This window comes from Magallana gigas, chromosome 10 (genome assembly GCF_963853765.1).
Source record: "Magallana gigas chromosome 10, xbMagGiga1.1, whole genome shotgun sequence".
Lineage (NCBI taxonomy): Eukaryota > Metazoa > Mollusca > Bivalvia > Ostreida > Ostreidae > Magallana > Magallana gigas.
In genome coordinates, this window is record NC_088862.1 from 32,424,950 (window position 1) to 32,442,551 (window position 17,602).

General features: G+C 36.7%; 3 protein-coding genes across 7 annotated transcripts in view; 1 reads left to right on the forward strand and 2 right to left on the reverse strand.

The window, feature by feature from the left end:
- LOC105333033 (serine/threonine-protein kinase tousled-like 1) overlaps positions 1–5,143 on the forward strand; it is a 28,813-nt gene extending 23,670 nt beyond the window's left edge. For all 5 annotated transcript variants that reach the window (XM_066072699.1, XM_066072701.1, XM_066072702.1 and 2 more), the window contains one exon: positions 514–5,143. In XM_066072699.1, coding sequence (XP_065928771.1) covers positions 514–622 — 109 coding nt within the window. In that variant the 3' untranslated portion in view covers positions 623–5,143. The remainder of the gene's footprint in view (positions 1–513) is intronic.
- Positions 4,801–9,686, reverse strand: LOC105333032 (sphingosine-1-phosphate phosphatase 2). The gene is made up of 3 exons (XM_066072703.1): positions 9,147–9,686; positions 7,168–7,257; positions 4,801–5,988 (listed from the first exon to the last, which is right to left on the reverse strand). The coding sequence occupies exons 1-3, from the start codon at positions 9,651–9,653 to the stop codon at positions 5,422–5,424; spliced, it is 1,164 nt and encodes a 387-aa protein (XP_065928775.1). The 5' UTR covers positions 9,654–9,686; the 3' UTR covers positions 4,801–5,421.
- Positions 9,687–10,468: 782 nt separating this feature from the next.
- On the reverse strand, positions 10,469–16,361 carry LOC105333031 (putative amine oxidase [copper-containing]). Its single transcript, XM_011435825.4, has 3 exons — positions 16,171–16,361; positions 12,199–14,252; positions 10,469–11,495 (listed from the first exon to the last, which is right to left on the reverse strand). Exons 1-3 carry the CDS (start codon positions 16,172–16,174, stop codon positions 11,199–11,201), a joined length of 2,355 nt encoding a protein of 784 aa, XP_011434127.3. The 5' UTR covers positions 16,175–16,361; the 3' UTR covers positions 10,469–11,198.
- Between the last annotated feature and the right edge of the window lie 1,241 nt (positions 16,362–17,602).

The following is a 17,602-nucleotide window of genomic DNA, read 5'->3' on the forward strand; positions in this document are numbered from 1 at the left end:
TCTGTGCTGTATATAAATTAAAAGCCAATTTTTGCTGCAGATTAGGCAAATTCCATTGCTTGCAAAAATTAAGAGGGTTCGGTGGTCATCGTCATCTTAAGACTATATTGACCTTCTTAAGAAGAAGAATTCTATGTAAAGCTATAGGAAAATATTCAAATTTTAAAGCTTATATAAATGGAATTTTTCTTTACCAAGTATGGCTTAAAACGCCATTTCCAAAATTTGTCGACCATCCAGCCTCTCTATTTATGATTTATATTGATCACTACATGGTAGAGCCAAAACAATTACACAACCAATTTATGAAAATGAAAATATTTCCTTTTGATCCTCGCAGTGAAAAAAAGACCTGTTTGTTGCATTTTGCAGAGAAATTAAGAACTTTTTTTTGTTTTTGCCGTATATGTTTTTCTTTTTTTTTTACATTTGAGTTCTGATTGTATTTTTAAATAATAATTCACTATATTGTAATTTTGGATTGTTTGCTCACATCTGTTTGTTTACTTACAGGCATTTGTCGGACCCTGCCTTGATGGCTCAGAGCCCGGGACCCCCCTCAAGTACACACGCACTGACTCTCAGCCAGTCCCCCTCGTTTACATTTGGCGAGAAACTATGATAATCAATTTAGTGTGATATTTCAATTGACTTTTGTCCACCCTGACTGGAGAACAGAGAGAAAAAAGCAGGCAAGCTTATCCTACCGATTTGTAGGTAGGCGGGAAATTCCGCTTTTAAAGGAGTGTGTGTGATTCTGAAAAGAGGATGGAAAAAAACCTTTTTTCAGCTGAGGAGAGGAGATTAGGATGAAATGACTTGAGGAGTTTACTTGTCGAGTGATTCAAGCTTTCATGGAGGAGTGTGGGGGGACAAAATTCCTATCTGGAGAAAAAACTGATGGATTTTCCCGGAGGAATAAAGTTGTGAATTATGAACCTAATTGTATATAACTTATTGAAAATAATTTCCAATTCTGATGCTTCTTGTGTACAGTGCAGACAACAAAAAAAGTCATTCTTATTTCACTAGGTGTTATATACAAAACATTCTTGTTATTTTTATTACTTGCCAAATATGTGATTCAGTGATGGAAGAAATGTGAGTGTTACCATGGCAATGACATTGTTTTCCTTGGCAACTGGCATGAGTAGTTTCCCTTTGTGAGGTATATCTATATACAGATTATGGTGCAAAAAATATTGGAATACAAGGATGTGAGCTATATATCATGAAGCAAAAAAAATTGTGGAGAGAGTTTAATCAACAAAACTGCATCAATTTATGAATTAAAACTAAGAATAATCAGCAATGCAAACACGCCTCAGTTACTTTGACCTCAACCCTTCAAACCAGTTCAGCAATGGCGAAAGTTCTGGCAACAAAATATTCTCCTCAACACCAACGCAGCCACCGGAATCAGGATTTGGACATTTGAATAAGGAGTAGTTCTTCATTGTTAAATTCACGGAAATCACCAACTCCTAATTTCATTTATTGTTATTTATTCCTGCTATTCTATAGATCAGTAGACCATGATGTGTAGGAAAAAAAAACCTTTTGGGGGGGAATTTTGGCTGTGATAAGTTTTCTTTAAGGGCAAAAAAAAAAGTTGTATGTTCCATTTTAGGTTTAGTTTTTATAGTTAGAGACAAAAAAAGAGGTGTTTTGATGTCCTAAAAAAAGTTTTATTCCGTAATTTTTTGAAGTACAAAAGGAATCTCAACTGCCAACGCAGTTGTAAACTTCCAAAACGTATAGCAATAACTCATGTGTTGTAAAATGTAGCGTATAAAGTTTTAGAGAAATAATGTCAAACCAGATTTTATAAAAGAGGATTTAGATATATATGGAGAAAACCCAGTTGTTTTGAAAAATCTAGGAAATCCTGACAAAAATAGTGCTAGAATTGATCAGTGTTCGATTTTGTATAAATTTCACAATTCACCATGATGAAACTCATGCACTTCTCTCCCTTTCTTTCTCTTTCAAGGTTTATGGGAAATATGTTATTTTTGAGGTTTGGTTTATAAGGTCCTCACTTGTTTTGATATCAATTATGAAATTGAACATTGATCAATTAAAATCTGTTAGTTGTTGGATCATATTAATTAATTATTTTCTCTGTTTTGTGTTTGTATGATGATAAACAATTTGACCAGGCGACAAACGCATGAATGACGATGATGATACACTGGAGTATATGTTTTAGGTTGAACGCAAGGGTATGCTTCTAAATGGGAAAAAAGGTTTTGTTTGTACGAATGCTTTCCAAATGTGTGTGTTTATGAGTATTTTGTCTGTCTCAAAAGTCTTCTTTTTCTGTTCATCTTAAATGCCTACAGATGTCTTTAAACACTATATTTAACAATTATGTCAATTAATGGTATTTTTTTGCAACTAATTAGTAAATCATAAGAAAAGTTTAAAAAAAAAAAAACCCAATGATTTAAACATTTACTTTTTTGGAAACAAATGCAAATTATTTGTAAGTCACAGAAAACTAAAAAATCTGGACCATTCCTACTTGTTCAGTTCAAGAGTTAAATAGTTTTTATAGGGGTAAATGTTTTATAGACAAATATGCATTCTGAGTTCTGGAATGGACAAACAAAATAAAACCAAAATAAATGTAGTTTGTAAACTTCAGGGAAACAGACAAGATCTGCAGTGTAAAGTTTTAGTCTTCGTTAATTAGACAATTAGCCGACTTGCATTTCTTGGATGATTTTATTTAGTCTTTTCATTTATTCTGTCAAAAGTCAATAGCTACCTCTCCTGTTATGTTAAACTATGAACCAAATTTCTGTTTAGTTAGGTTCCACAAATGGCAAAATCAGGAACAACTGGTTTTGCCAACTAGAATAATATTTCAAAGACAGATCAGACGTCAAATCAGTTTAAAGATTTCAGAAAATGTAGATTATAGAGCCTAAAACACAAACCTCCGATTACTTTCACATCTACTTGGAACTACTCTAGTAGAACCCAAATGCCACACCCCTTTAGCTTCAACCAAACAATATTTGGTTATTTGGTAGGTAAATATTATAATGTATAGAGATTCTCACAAAAGACTTCTGCATAACCCCTGTCCCCACCCGATTGGTTTCCAGTCTGGTGAAGTAAAATTCGGGGGAGGAAATTCATGTATTACCATGTATAAACATCATAGATATTGATTTTTTAAACTTCTCAAATGCATCCACACAATTACTTCATTTTTCAATTTTTCAAGATTAATGAATTGCTAGTTTGTTTGTCTAAGTCAATATTGTGATGGCCTCAGTCTCTTCTCATAGTGTAGATAGAGATATAATTCTGTCCAAACTCAACATTTGTCCATATAAATTGTGATAAGATAAAAGTGCTACATAACAAAACACAACCCTTGTCATTCTAAACTAGTTTCAAGACGGTCGTTTTATGTTTTACCATTAATGACTAATATTTTACTCTGGTGCAGATATTTTCCAAGTTTTATGAACTTCATATAATGATCATATCTGTCAGGTTTTTTAGTATTAATTCTATAAATGATGGAATATTTTATTGAAATGATTTTAAAGAGATTGTGTATATATATACTGGTTCTGAATTATGGTACAGCAATATCAGTTGGACGTCCTCCATACAGAATCAATTTTATTCCAATTGGTTTTACTAAGTGTGGATCTGTAGATTTATCTCCCTTTTATTTTAATTTCTTTTTCCAATATGAAAATTTGAGGTGAAAGATATTTATGTTATTGATTGAAAAAAATATTGATTCATTTTTATTGAAAATCTTTGAATTTGTAATTGATTTGAAATGATTGAAAGTTAGAATTACACATGTTGCACTGAAATCACTATGCATTCATTCAGTCAAAAGAACAAAGTTCTTTAGTGGAATATTTCAGAATTAACACAAATGTTTGTAAAACCTGGCAAAACAAAAGTAGAACAACCACTTCTCTCTTCCTCAAATGATGATCACTGATACCTGCTTGTGCCACCCTGTCATTTTATTCATTCGTGGAGCAGTTGAAATTTCTGGACATATTTTGTGTTTCAGATCATGTGATATATAGTCAAACCACTTCGTCGTAATCTGTGAACCTGAAATTTTCATCACATTTTGTATTTCACAAAAGCAATGATGTTTCATAGCAAATGTGTATGTATTTATAATTAAGAATGACCCATAAATATAGCAAGTGTTTCCATACATGCATTTTATTTCTGATAAATATGGTCACTTGTGTATATATGGGTTCACATAATCATTTCAAATTTAAAATTGTGAAAGAAAATTTACAAAGAGTTATAAGAAAATTGTTTCAATGTAACTTGAGGTTAGTTTTCGTTCCTGGCATTTTTGAATGATGTTCGTCTGCCGCCATTTGTTTTATGATGTGTGTGCCATTTTACTGTTTTCATCTGGTTTCATTGTTTGAGTGTCAGTTTATTGAATACTTGTACATAGGGAATTTGTGTGAGATTACTCAAGTGTGAATGTTCTTTTCCTCCGACCCAAGTCAGGTGGAAAAAAAACCAATTCCAGACTTCAGAAATATGTAATATACAATTGCATTGAAATTTTGTAAAATGTTCTTAAACAGTGATGTCTGTTTTCTTTTATATATCATTTCAGTACCTAAGAAATGGAAAGTAAATTGTTATATATTTTTAATGATCTTGCAAAAGAAAACAATATTGCAATAAGATTTTCATTTAGATTTTTTATTACTGTCTTGCAAAACAAGAAAAGAAAAGAAAATGATACTTTAAAAATTCGTTTGGAATTTTTTCCTCAGATTTGATTATCTGAGTATGCAAATTGAGATAGATTGGCTTTAAGTCCCCTGATTTGGGTGTCAGGGGTAAGGAGATTGGTTTTAAGTCCCCTGATTTGGGTGTCGGGGGTAAGGAGTTTGCTGTGTTTAATGTGTGTAAATGAACAATCAGTATTGTATATGCTAGGGGTCTTTCACCGTTTTTAGTGGGCACACAAGTATGTGTGTGTGTAAGGTAAAGTGTGCTGTATCCCGAGGGATAAATCCAGAGAGTATCCGCAAGGAATGAGTGATTGCCATGGTTATGTCCTAAACACGTGATTTACACGTGTCACGGAAAATAAATAATTATTTTTCAAAAAGTTTGAATGGTATTCTTGTTTTTTATTTCAAAATCATATGATGTTAATATCTTCAACATGATTCACGAATTATCACACGTTTATATACCCAAGGAGTAAAATATTCGGGCTTTAACAGCTAACAGCCGATTTTAAACAGCAACAACTGTTACAAAAATAATTTGCCTTGATCCCCAGTATTTAATTTAAATCAAACGTTTAGAATCAATTTGTTTCAATGTGTCAATAACGTTTGAAGATGAAATATGTGAAAATAAACAACAAATACTGTTCCCTTCGCATCAGACAACTTCTTTAAAGTACGACTCCCGCTCAAGTCCAAACATACAATGAATAAATGGCACGAGAAAAACAACCGAAAACCCTATGACGCCATACACGGCAAACTTGTATGCCAGTTTGACGGAAGGGTGTTCTTGATTAGGAACTTTCAATCCGTACAGTTTAGAAAATAATCGCACTGTAATTTCCTTAAGTGTCACCTTCAGCAACCCAATTATGACGACACCGACGAAAAATCTCAGAATCTGCATAGCCAAATCGCGCACTGACGGGATTATGACGTCATAAGGTCCAGTATGATCACTGGTGCTGGTAAACTGAAAGTGAAAGTTGAGCCATGAGCCGATGCTTACTCCGGTTAGAACCGCCACAATCTGGACTGCGTCGCCATGGGAACAACTGCCGTCTTTACTTTTAGGATAGAGCACTGTGCACATTGCTATGGCGGTCGTGAGGACCACGAAGGGGGCGAAAGGGTGGGTCTGTTGGTACCAGTCAAAGTCCTCCCAGAACGGAGACGTTAACGCCATAACGAGGATGGAAATCAGTATACCGCACAGCAGGTCCTAGAGAATAAAGGGTACAGTAAATGTCAACACGTAGATACACGATGATAAAAGCGGTTTAATTTAAATACTGAGATGACTGTGGCGAGGACATATATTAGACCTTACAAATCTCCTTAAAAAAAGAACCATTTATAAAGATAAAGCAAAACATTCGATTTTAAAGCTTATGTATTTAGATTTTATTCTTTACTAAAAGATAGTTTACAGCTTAACATCATATAACATTTTTTAGGAAGATCTGATGGCTTATTTGTTAACCACCCAGCCTCCTAAAGCAATCAAATGCTTTAATTCTTTGTTTTTCACGCAGACCGGTTTAAAGGTAGCTATAGTTAGTATTGCGGGAAAATGCGTCAGCGGTTTTGAAATTATTTTTCTTCAATGATTGCTACATGTTCCTTTATAGCCCTATGACACACAGAAGAAAGTATTTCCTGATGATATTTTCATCTTCCTCTAATACAAAAATCAGTTATCATTAAATAACGTGTAAAAGTATTATTAATGAAAGCTGGGTGGTCAAGAAATTACCCTTCATTGTTAAAAATTTTCTTTTTCTTGAAAGTAGTTTTTAAAAGTAAAGCGTGAATTCATAAGCGGACGTCATTCTGTCAGTTTCTGTATGAATTACAGCCGATTTTCGTAAGAAATGGAGGGGAAAATACCTAAGTGATGGATGTTTATATATTACTTTTGTACCTGTTTATGGGCACTTGGCGTTTAAAACATTTCTTTTCATAAGTGACTGTCAACGATAATTTATTCACAAAATAAAAGGTGCTCTATATAACACTCTTTTTTATGTATCTGAACTGATACTATCTGATGTTCATGGTTGGTTGAAATTATGTTTTAGTCCCTATTTGATTTGTTATGGGCTCTGCTCTCCTGTGGCGTCTCACATTGAATTCACGTAAAAAGAACAGTGACGTGTATCGTTCATGTAATGGGGCAATTCCATATAGACTATTTATCACATTGGTAGCCCCAGATATAACAATCAGGTATACATTATACTTTCTTTTTCGCCCCTTTTTCCTCCTTAATTTTTTCTCTTTATACACGCCAGCATAGTATGGACGGGACCCGGTTATTCCTATTTTTCCATCTTTCTATCTCTATGGTGTGTACCCCCACGCCGACTACTTTCACGCTATATACCCGGTATATACCCACCAGTATGGTGTGTACCCCCAAGTACAGCCGACTGAGACAGACGAGGGAACACCAGACCACAGCGGCCGGAAGTAGCAGGTACGGCGAGATCTGAAATAGAGGCGAAATTTACATGGAAATCACTTTCAAGTATTCGAAAAAAGGCGCATAGCGTGCAGTATAATGGAAATTGCATGCATTATGCTTATGAAAATCATATTTAATGTCACGAGTAATGTGATGAGTAATAATTTCATGTAAATATGTTAAAATATCACGGAAAAACGCTTATCATGAATATCACTTGAAAATTCATGAAAATAACGTGTAATATCAGAAAATCCACATGTGATATCAAAGAAATTGCGTGTAATATTAAAATTTATTATACTTTCATGTTAAATACTGAAATCCGATTGGTTTAGACGCAGTTGATAATCCGTTCTATTACCCTCAGCGTTAGCAACACATTTGGCAACGGGTAACACAACGAATTGTTACATGCGCGTAAATTATGCGCGTACGGTTCGTCGTAGAATTCACTTCATTTCTATATAAAAGCAGTAAAATTTTCTTTAAAATTATGACATTCAGTATAATAAAATAAATAGTGCTAGCTGTTTGGGAGGGTAACTGTTGAAATTGACACCCCGAGAAAACCATTGTCAACCTTCGCGTCGGTTGACAATGGTTTTCTCGGGGTGTCAATTTCAACAGTTACCCTCCGAAATAGGCACTATTTATATAATAGGAATAACATAATGGAAATCACATGTAATTATATGGAAATATCCTAGCTGATATATCATGTTTTAAATCATGAAAACCACATTTAATATCTTGGAAGATGCCAGTGCTTATACAGAATAAGAACTATAGCCAGTGCGCGGTTTCATAACCCTAATACTCTATGGTGAATACATGAGTATCCAGATTCTAGAATGGTGATTGTTTTTGAAAGAATTTCGACTGTTGAGTGTGTACTTGGAGAGAGAGAGAGAGAGAGAGAGAGAGAGAGAGAGAGAGAGAGAGAGAGAGAGAGAGAGAGAGAGAGAGGAGAGAGAGAGAGAGAGAGAGAGAGAGAGAGAGAGAGAATATGTATTCTTCGCTCTGAATAGAAAATCGATCATTCAAACTTATATATATAGAACAGCAAAAGAGTGTAAAATCGGGTCTAAATACAATGTTAAAACACTGAATTTGAATAGAAGAATTAAAAGTCGTACAACCACTTAACTTAAAGTTAACTTTGAAAGAAAGTTTTATAGTTTTTCACCTCTACTCAAGCGATTACCTCAGGTAAAGGTGTGTGTACAGTTATCCCTTATTGTGGACAAGAACAAAAAAAAAACCCGTACATGTACATGTAAATAAGTATACTGAATATGTGTTTCTATCGATTTTATGAAAACTGTTCTTATCTAAATCATGAAGTTCTTACAACATAACAATAACTGTTTTAAATACCTGTCAACATACCAATCTCTGAATATTTGAGATTCCGAAAGAATGTGTGCGTGGTTGTAAAAGGGGGGTGATAAAATGTCTTGATATTGAATTTCGAAACGTTTTTAAGAGGTAAAGGGAGGAGAGTGGTGAAGATAGACTCGGGATAAGTTATGCCAACAAAAAAAAAAGGGAAAAGGTTGAACATTTATAATTATTTTTTTAAATTTTGATTGGGGGGGGGGGGGGGGGCTGTTGTTCTTGCATCCCGTAAGAAAAAGACATGCATAATTTGAATGAATTGCACCATCTGTTTGTACAGGTACGTGCAACTTCCATTACATAAATACTGAATGCAAATTGTGTTCTCATTTTACAATTACATATTTGTACAAACCTCGTATTGTTATATCCATGATATAAAAAGATTGCGCCCCCCCCCCCCCCCCCCAAGCTGTATAAGCACATGTACATGTTACAATGTAGTTCCTTAAAATAAGTACATGTTTTCATATGATATGTGAATTGCACGCGCACTCAAAATATGTACAGACCTGGTATCTGTCATACAGGTAATAGGCCAGCATGAAGGGAATGGCCGTGGCGGAGGCGGCGTGGGTGGAGGGCATGGAGGATTCCTGGAGGAACTCGGTCTCTAGGCGGATCACGGGGGGCGAGGCCGGGCGGGGCCACCACAGTAGATCCTTGCCGGCCTGACCCACGTACATACACAGGCTCCACACCAAGGCGGTCCGCCGGATCAGCACGCTGTCCATGTTCCACACACAGTAGGGGTAAAACAGCAGGTAGAACACCTCGTTCCCGAGGGACGAGGCGTAGGAGAACAAGTAGAACAGGAGGGCGTGTCTCGTGTTACTCCTCGGAGCCGTCACCTTGCAGTCCGCGCACCTGTCTCCTGTCTTGAGTTCACCCTGGTTATCACGTCCTGGGGCGTGTTTTTGACACTCGTCACAATTTTCCACATTTTTGCTGGAAACTCCACAATATTGCTGAAACTTGGCAGTTAAATTTGGGTCGTTCAACTTTTTTAAGACGTTCATTTTTTTTTTATATACTGGGAGGGCCCAAAACAACCACCCGCCGCCGGTGATTGCATCAAACCCTGACTTTCGAAATACCGGTGTAATGTCGACAATACCTTTAAACAAAAGTAAACAAAATCCGCGGCGACACGCTTGGCAATAACAGGTAAACATTAAAATTCCTGGTTCCCATTGATTAAAACAAACAGTGAAATCTGCGTGACTGAAATTAAAACTCTTTAATCTCTAACCCCCCCCCCTTTCGTTTTCTCTTTAATCTCTCTCTCTCTCTCTCTCTCTCTCTCTCTCTCTCTCTCTCTCTCTCTCTCTCTCTCTCTCTCTCTCTCTCTCTCTTACAAGTATCTTATGCATTTCCATTGTTTTGGAAATTGTAATTTGAGTTTTGAAAGGCTTTATGTTGGTTTTTAATGACAGGTATGAAAGTTGCCATCATTGCAGAAAAAATAAATCGACAGAAACAGCCGAGATCCAAATGCGATGATCGCTGTCTTTAGATCTACCATTTCATTATCAATTAACTATTATCAATCCTTTCAAAAGAGCAATTTTTGTTAAAAGAAATCTTGAACAAGATGTCAAGTGGAAATCATTATTTTTTTTTTATGCGTTTATAACATGTTTGTCGTTCAGCCATGTATAACGTGCATGCTTTTGCACTTGCATTTAAATAATCACGATTTATGCGTTAAAATATTTGGACGTTTATTGCGATAATTAAAAACAGCGCACCTTTTCTGCATTGCCGATAGCCACAATTTCGTCATTTTTTATTCACCTAAAATTATTATGTGCTAGTTAAAAAAAATAAGGCATGAAATTCGTATACTTTATTCCATAGGAACAAGTAAGAAAATTCTGTATGATTGATGCATGAACAAATCTATATGAAAAATAAACATCTTCGTTCAAATTCTGTGTGGAGCTCAAAAAAAGGAAAGGTTTAGACGCTAAGAAATCGGGATTGCCGCTTATATGGGACATGTGTTGCTTATGCAATTCTCTTTGAATGCTTGTTTGAGTATGACATAAATTATATCGTAAATGCATTGTTATAAAAGTCCTGGTATGCATATGACTTTTTCACTAATATTAGTATAAAAGAAAAAGGAAAATTATAATAATTCCACAAGTATCTTCTTAAAGGTTGTGTCCCTTGAAACGCCATTTTTGGGGGGCAAAAGCGATATATGCAATAGTATCTGATAGCATTATTCACTACCAGTACTTATACAAAAAAAATACGATTCTTGCAGTAGCTTTGGTTTTAGGGTTTGTAACATCATCTTGTATTTTGCTCCAGGATGGACCTAAACAAACACTGAACGGAAAAAACATAAACCAACAAGAACTTGTCGTAGGGAACCAAACTGTTCGTTAGTGTGATTGGGTTGATTTCATCAATTCAATTTTTGCAAAGTATGAATTGAGCGTTTAGGTATAAATGCATATTATTAATTCAAAGCATATAAAAAAGCATTGTAACTAAATATACTACAATGTTGTATTCTACTACAAATATAAAAAGGGAGTCAAATTAAACTACTACTTAGGTCTCTCAATGAAGACATCCGGGTCTTTTGTTAAATCTTCAACGGAGTAAGTTTTTGGAGGTTTGCATGTAAGGTCATTGGTCTTGCTTTGCGCCATTATTTTCAGCGGACTGTCTCGGCTGTCGTACTGCAGACGAATATTGTCACCGATCCCAACACTGGGGTCTTCTGGGAAGTAGTTGAACGGAAGTAACAGGAAGCTCATCTCAGTTCCGGGCGTGGGCATTATGGGTAAATCCTCCGTGCGTGGGATGTGATGTACGCCTAGTGTGACCCAAGCCACCAAGTCCTGAGAAATCAAAATCCACAGTCAGGTTTAAGATCTATCAATAAAAGCTTTTGGACAAAATGCAATCTTTTTCTTCAGTATTCACTTCCAATCGCAACTTCTCGGGCCTGTCCGGCAGGCTCGGAAAAACACCTCGAATGTATTACCTATAGGCGTCCATGACAACCCCCCTTTTTAAAAAACTTGATATATATACAACACATTTTACGATCTGTTGAGATGTAAGCTAGTCTTCATTAAAGTAAATGATATACCCTAAAATATAACACAGAAGCGACTTATAAGGCTGACTAGCCGATACTTATTTTAATGGGAAGCGACTCCATTTTGTATAAAATTCTAACATCCGCCATCCGGTAATGTTAATACATTCGAGGTGTTTTTCCGAGCCCTCCGGAAAGGCCCGAGAAGTTGCGATTGTGTTAACTTCTTGAGATAACGTACGTGTAATTTAGAGAGATAAAGATAAGAAAATCAAAATTTATTTTTAAAATGTATCTTCACTAAAAAGGGGTTATGATAACTCTACTTCATGAATCAGAGACTGAGACAAAGACAATTGGCTTACTTACTCCTAAAATCATGCCAATTTATAATGAAATATAAGCGTTTTCATCTTGCTATCATAAATAATTTCGATTGCATTAATTATTATTAAAAGACTGAAAAGGCCTAAAACGATGCAATGGTTAAAATGTCAAACCTCATTTCTGATATTTTCGTCCCCGATGAAGTCCTGGAAGTTGACCGTCCGGTTTTCTCCGTCAAATGAAGCATACTTTGACGAACTGTACGGCTCGCTCTCTTTGCGCTGTGTGACCGCCATTTGGTACCGCATCCAGGGGGCCCCCGGTTCGTTCCCAACGCCGTCTGGCATCACTTTCTTTGCAAGACCTTTAGGGAGTAATCTGTACGCTCTCGGATTACCATATTTGTCTAGGTTGTTTTCATTGTAGAACACGTGGTACTTTGGTTTGTTGAAGTCAAACTTATAAGCTGCCTCTCTCTCGGTAGCGTAGTCCACTTTTACTATTTTTTCTTGAAACCAATTAGACGGAGAATTCGCCTTTGAGAAATTGTTTGGTACCTCATCGACTTCAACATTATACGTGGAATAGCTATTCTGAGGGCCACCAATATCTAGATCCACCTTGAAATTAAAGAAATGGTTGTGCAGGGTTCCCAAAGCTTGTTCGTTGACCTGGAATCCATATTTTGGTCCAGCGGATTTGTACGATGACGCAATTATTCCAGATGCCGTGACCTTCGTTTCAATGACCCCGTTCTGATAGAATATGAAATCAAAGAGGTAGTCGTAATTCGCAAGAGTCGCAATGACCCTCAGAATCAGAACTACGTTTGGCGCACCCTCGTAGTAACCGGAAGGGTTTTCGGTTGGCGCATGATGACGTCGAAGCGGACTTCCGGTGTTGTGTTCAAATACGCAGATAGCTTTCTTATTGGTGACTGGGGTATTTGAGGTTTCTGACATAAATGTTGCATCTATGAATGTTGCATGAGAGGGACAATCCACCCCAGGGACCAAGGTTTTTACATACCTCCCAATCATTACGATGCTGTCAAAAGTATTGGCGAACATTCCGAATGGTTCCGTAGAAGAGTAAAACACACAGACTTCTTGTAAACCGAGTTCGTACACTATCAAATCGTCCTTGTATCTGATATTATACAGCTGTGGACCGTGGGTAGGAGAAATCCCAAAACTGAACTTCCAGTTATCTGACGTCACTGTCTGGTCCTTGATCGAGTAACGCTTGCCATCGGGTTCAATTTCCATCGGGGGTCGTTGGTAATTTTCCTTAACAACGTCGTCATGCGTGCGCATCTTGGGATATTCCACATTGAGTTTTGTGACCTGATTTTTGTCCCACTTATCCCTGAAGTCTTGGAGGGATTCGAACCGCTGGCCGTTATACCACACGCTGTCCGTCTTTGGTGATGTTCCGTTTATTGTCACAAGGATCGCAAAATCAACAGGATGTAGATGTTTGGGTTCTATCAACTGCAGGAAGGGTAACCAAATTCCCCGATAATTTTCTCCTTCAACTCCAGCCACAACGGCCGAGAAAATACTGACGCTCTCCACCCCTATACACGTGTTGCCGCACTCCCATAGCGTGCCGTGAAAACTCTCGCTCAGTATATCACTAATCATCCCAATGGCTTGGCTGTATGCGGTGTACATCAGTACGAAATACTCGTGCATTGTTATTGGTCGGAAACTAAAATGGATGGACCTGGGGGGTCCACAAAACTGGAGCTGGGTCGTCAACTCCACGCAGTACTCGGTCACCACCGGGGTCGGCCTTGCTCCATGGAAAACCGTCACCAGGGATTTCCGGTTCGTGTTCGATTGGAAAGCATCCTTCTTTTCCGGGAGAATGAGTTCCATTGAATAAATGTAGTTGGTTCCCAAGGATGCCTCGCTGGGTTGTTTGATATCCAGTGATTTCTGCATATACATGAAGTTGAAAATTTTCTCGATTTCGCCTCGTGTTAGATCGTGAAATATCGGCGGATTCTCCGGTTCTGTGAGGTCGATAACCCTTCCGGCGGAAGCTTGATTGCATTCTGGGAAAGAGGGCATGTTTTCATTCTCCTTCCGTTGCGTAGCCAAAACGATCACAGTTATTAGAAGAGCCAAACAAATTATACCTAGAAACATCGACAACAGCCGCCAAAACCTGGGGTCTTTTGATTTTCTGCTGGATGCCTCGGTAAATTCATACCTTTCACCTAAAAATAAAGGTTCTCTTTTATTACTCTTTTTTACTTACAGTTCCAAAATCGTATCATTAACTATATTATAACGTTTCCATTTGCTTTACTTTTTTTAAAAAAACACACCTTTTGGTATAAATGTACTTTAATGAAGGTATATTTGTATAATTATGTTTAAGCAATCAAGAGAAGACATGGGTATCTACGCATAGTAAACACTGATTGTATGCAATTTTATCATCGATGACAATTCATGACATTCCACGGTATACATACCGTGGAATTACCTGAAAAAAGAATGACAAAACCTATCGACGTAATGCAATTGTTTTACTGTTATTTTTTAAACGAAAAATTAAGATTTTCTTGTATGCATTTTCGTGGATTCTCTGGTACGTATAATATGCACGAATCTACTTTTTTCAGCTGTACGTGTGTATGTGTGTTGGGGGGGGGGGGGGGGGGGTCCGATAAATTTATCCACGAAAATTGAGCAAACGCGAATTCGAATTATGTACCATAATGTTGCGCTGAATGATTGGTGTGAAAAAATCATTGGCGAACTATTCTATTGCAAATTGCAGATCGTAATTTAATTGCCATTGTTCTCACATGCAGTATCTTAATATTATATTTTAAGTAGAAAGTGCTGCAAGTGTGATCGACACGCATTATTATGAAAAAGCGCGCCGGTTAAATTGAAATTAATTGAGTCATGCGCATGCAGTTTTGACCCTGAGTAAACATTGTTATCAAAGACCGTCCCACAACTCAATGCTGCGCCAATTTATGAAGGAGTCCGAAAACTTGTTATCGCTTTTTACAATAACAATATTGATAGCTCTGCAAACACTTCTAAATAACTATAAACTATGGTGGCATATGTCTGCCCCTTATGCTAAAGTTACATATTTGTTTCTATTTCCGACGAACTTAGTTTTAGTTCTGCAAGAAAACTATGTGACATTGTCAAAATGCAACATTTTATAATTTGGCATGCAAGAAACGTGATCCATAAAGAATTAAGAAAAAAACCTTAAAATAATACATCTCCTCAAAAGAAAAAAAATCCCCCAAAACCAATCTGGGAGAACCTGTCTTGGAATCCTTGAGGCGCAGTGTTTTATTTATTGCCATTTTAAGATCCCATTCATTCACTGAGGGGTTAAATATCGGGACGATCGCTGTAATAACGATAAGGATGTACCCATGTGCGGATCCAGAAATTTTTTTCCGGGAGGGGGGGGGGTGGTTATTTGAGTTTTCCAGGGGGTGTCTAAGGCATATTTTTTGTAATTTTATGATGTAAATTTAAAGACATTTAATAATGCGCGGGGAGGGGGGGGGGGTCCGGAACCATAACAAGGATCCTCCCCTCTTTCTTTACAGAAAAAAAAAAAGCTGGAGTGGGGCGGATCACTTCCATCATGCACTTGACAAGCGAAGACAGGCGATCATTAATGAAATCTGTGCATGGGCTGTGAATGAGAATGTAGAGAGAACCCATTGTGTAGGCCTATCTATCATAATTGCATAGTTTTATGTGTATCTATTGTGGGACAAAAATTTCTTTATTATATTATTACTTAACCGAGATTTAGAGGCCAAGAGAACAATCAAGAGAAAGGAGGATAGGAGATCGTAAAATTTTGAGTCACTGCCGTGCATAATTGTGTCCTTGTACAGGTTCATCAAACCTAAAGACTCCAGTCAGGCGGATGCATGGCAACTGACCACGCATCATGTATAGGCAGTAATTTACTCAGTATATATAACACTTCACGACTGCAACATGTACTTGTATATACATATTTTATTTACTATAGCATAAAAACGTCCGGTTTTACTACGCTGCTTAAATCTTTGCCACACTAGTAAATTATGAAATTATGATAATAAGCGAATAAAAATTAATAAAATTTAATTCACTTACCCATTCTGAAACTACTAGACAAGAAGACATCCACCTGTTCCGTTAGTTTACCTGTGCAAAATTTTGAAAGCAGAGGTAGACTGGGTCAACAACACGTGTTTAATTTTTTTTCTCGCGCGTTCAAATAGATCGGTGCACCAGGGGAATTTCTGACACTCTAAAAATAGAATATAGTGGGAGCATTCTTGCGAAAGATAACAGAAGCATATTATTAATTAATCTATAAATGATATACTGTATATCATATCCTCCCAAAAAAATATCCAATTGTTATTATGGCTGCCTCGGAAGCCTTCAAATTGTACACTCTCCTTACATCCATTGATGGGCATAAACTAAAACCCAGCCTTGTCTAGAGGTATTGGCTTGGACTTGCCCTGACAAAATACTACATGTATATATATTTTACACCCCCCCCCCCCCCCCCAGGTTCAACAGAAATGTAACGAATGTTGATTTAAATTCGACGCTCAAGTATTCATTATTTTTACTCTATCAAAAAAATATGTGTGCTTCTTTTACATTGTATTAATTGGGGAAAAAAAGCAAAGACTCAATAAGTTCCACGTTCATCGATATCGGATGACGAAACCCATGGGGGCTGGCTCTTTACCCCCTTCCCTTATAATTTTTCATGTACTATATACAGGAAAATATTCGCCTCCGTTTTGTTTCCCCTTCGCCCTCGTTGGGGCACAGGGGCGTCGTATCCGCTCTACACTGTCTGACATATATATTTATATATATGTCATAGAGTATATTTATATATATATGTCATAGAGTGTAGAGCGGATACGATGCCCCTGTGATTGGGGCAAATTTAAGATTGAGCGAATTCAACACAATTTTTAAATATTCACTGTTAATTAGGAAGAGTTTATATTTCTAACTGCGTCTGGGCGAATTTAGAGTGCGAAAAAAAGCATTGGGCGAAAATAAAACTGTATACAGTATCAGAGATCAATTTTTCTTTTACTCCTGAAAAAACTTGAGTCCTACTAAAATCAAAGTAATGAAACTTAAATGTTATTCCAAAATAACCTGGATCTTTTGAAGAATTTAGTTAAACCTGTTTATGTTAGCCGGATCTTTCACGTTCACAAAATTATTTTTTTTTACAAGATATTTTACGTGAAGATCGATGGAACTTCAATATTTTTTTTTACATAGGGATAGACCTACTCCAATGTGCTAAGGATTTTACAGTACTGGCTAATGTTTGATCTGTCGAAGAATAAAAAACAAAGAACACCCCTAACAATATATAAGACATTCCTTTTATCTCCAATTGGCCATTCCAAATAATACTTTGTTTTCCTTTCCTTCATTTGTAGAGAGGGAACCTATCATCTGAACAGAAACATATATCCTTGATACCTCACATCAACAATGAGCACACATAAAGAAGAAAGCAAGTTGAACTGAGTTTTTT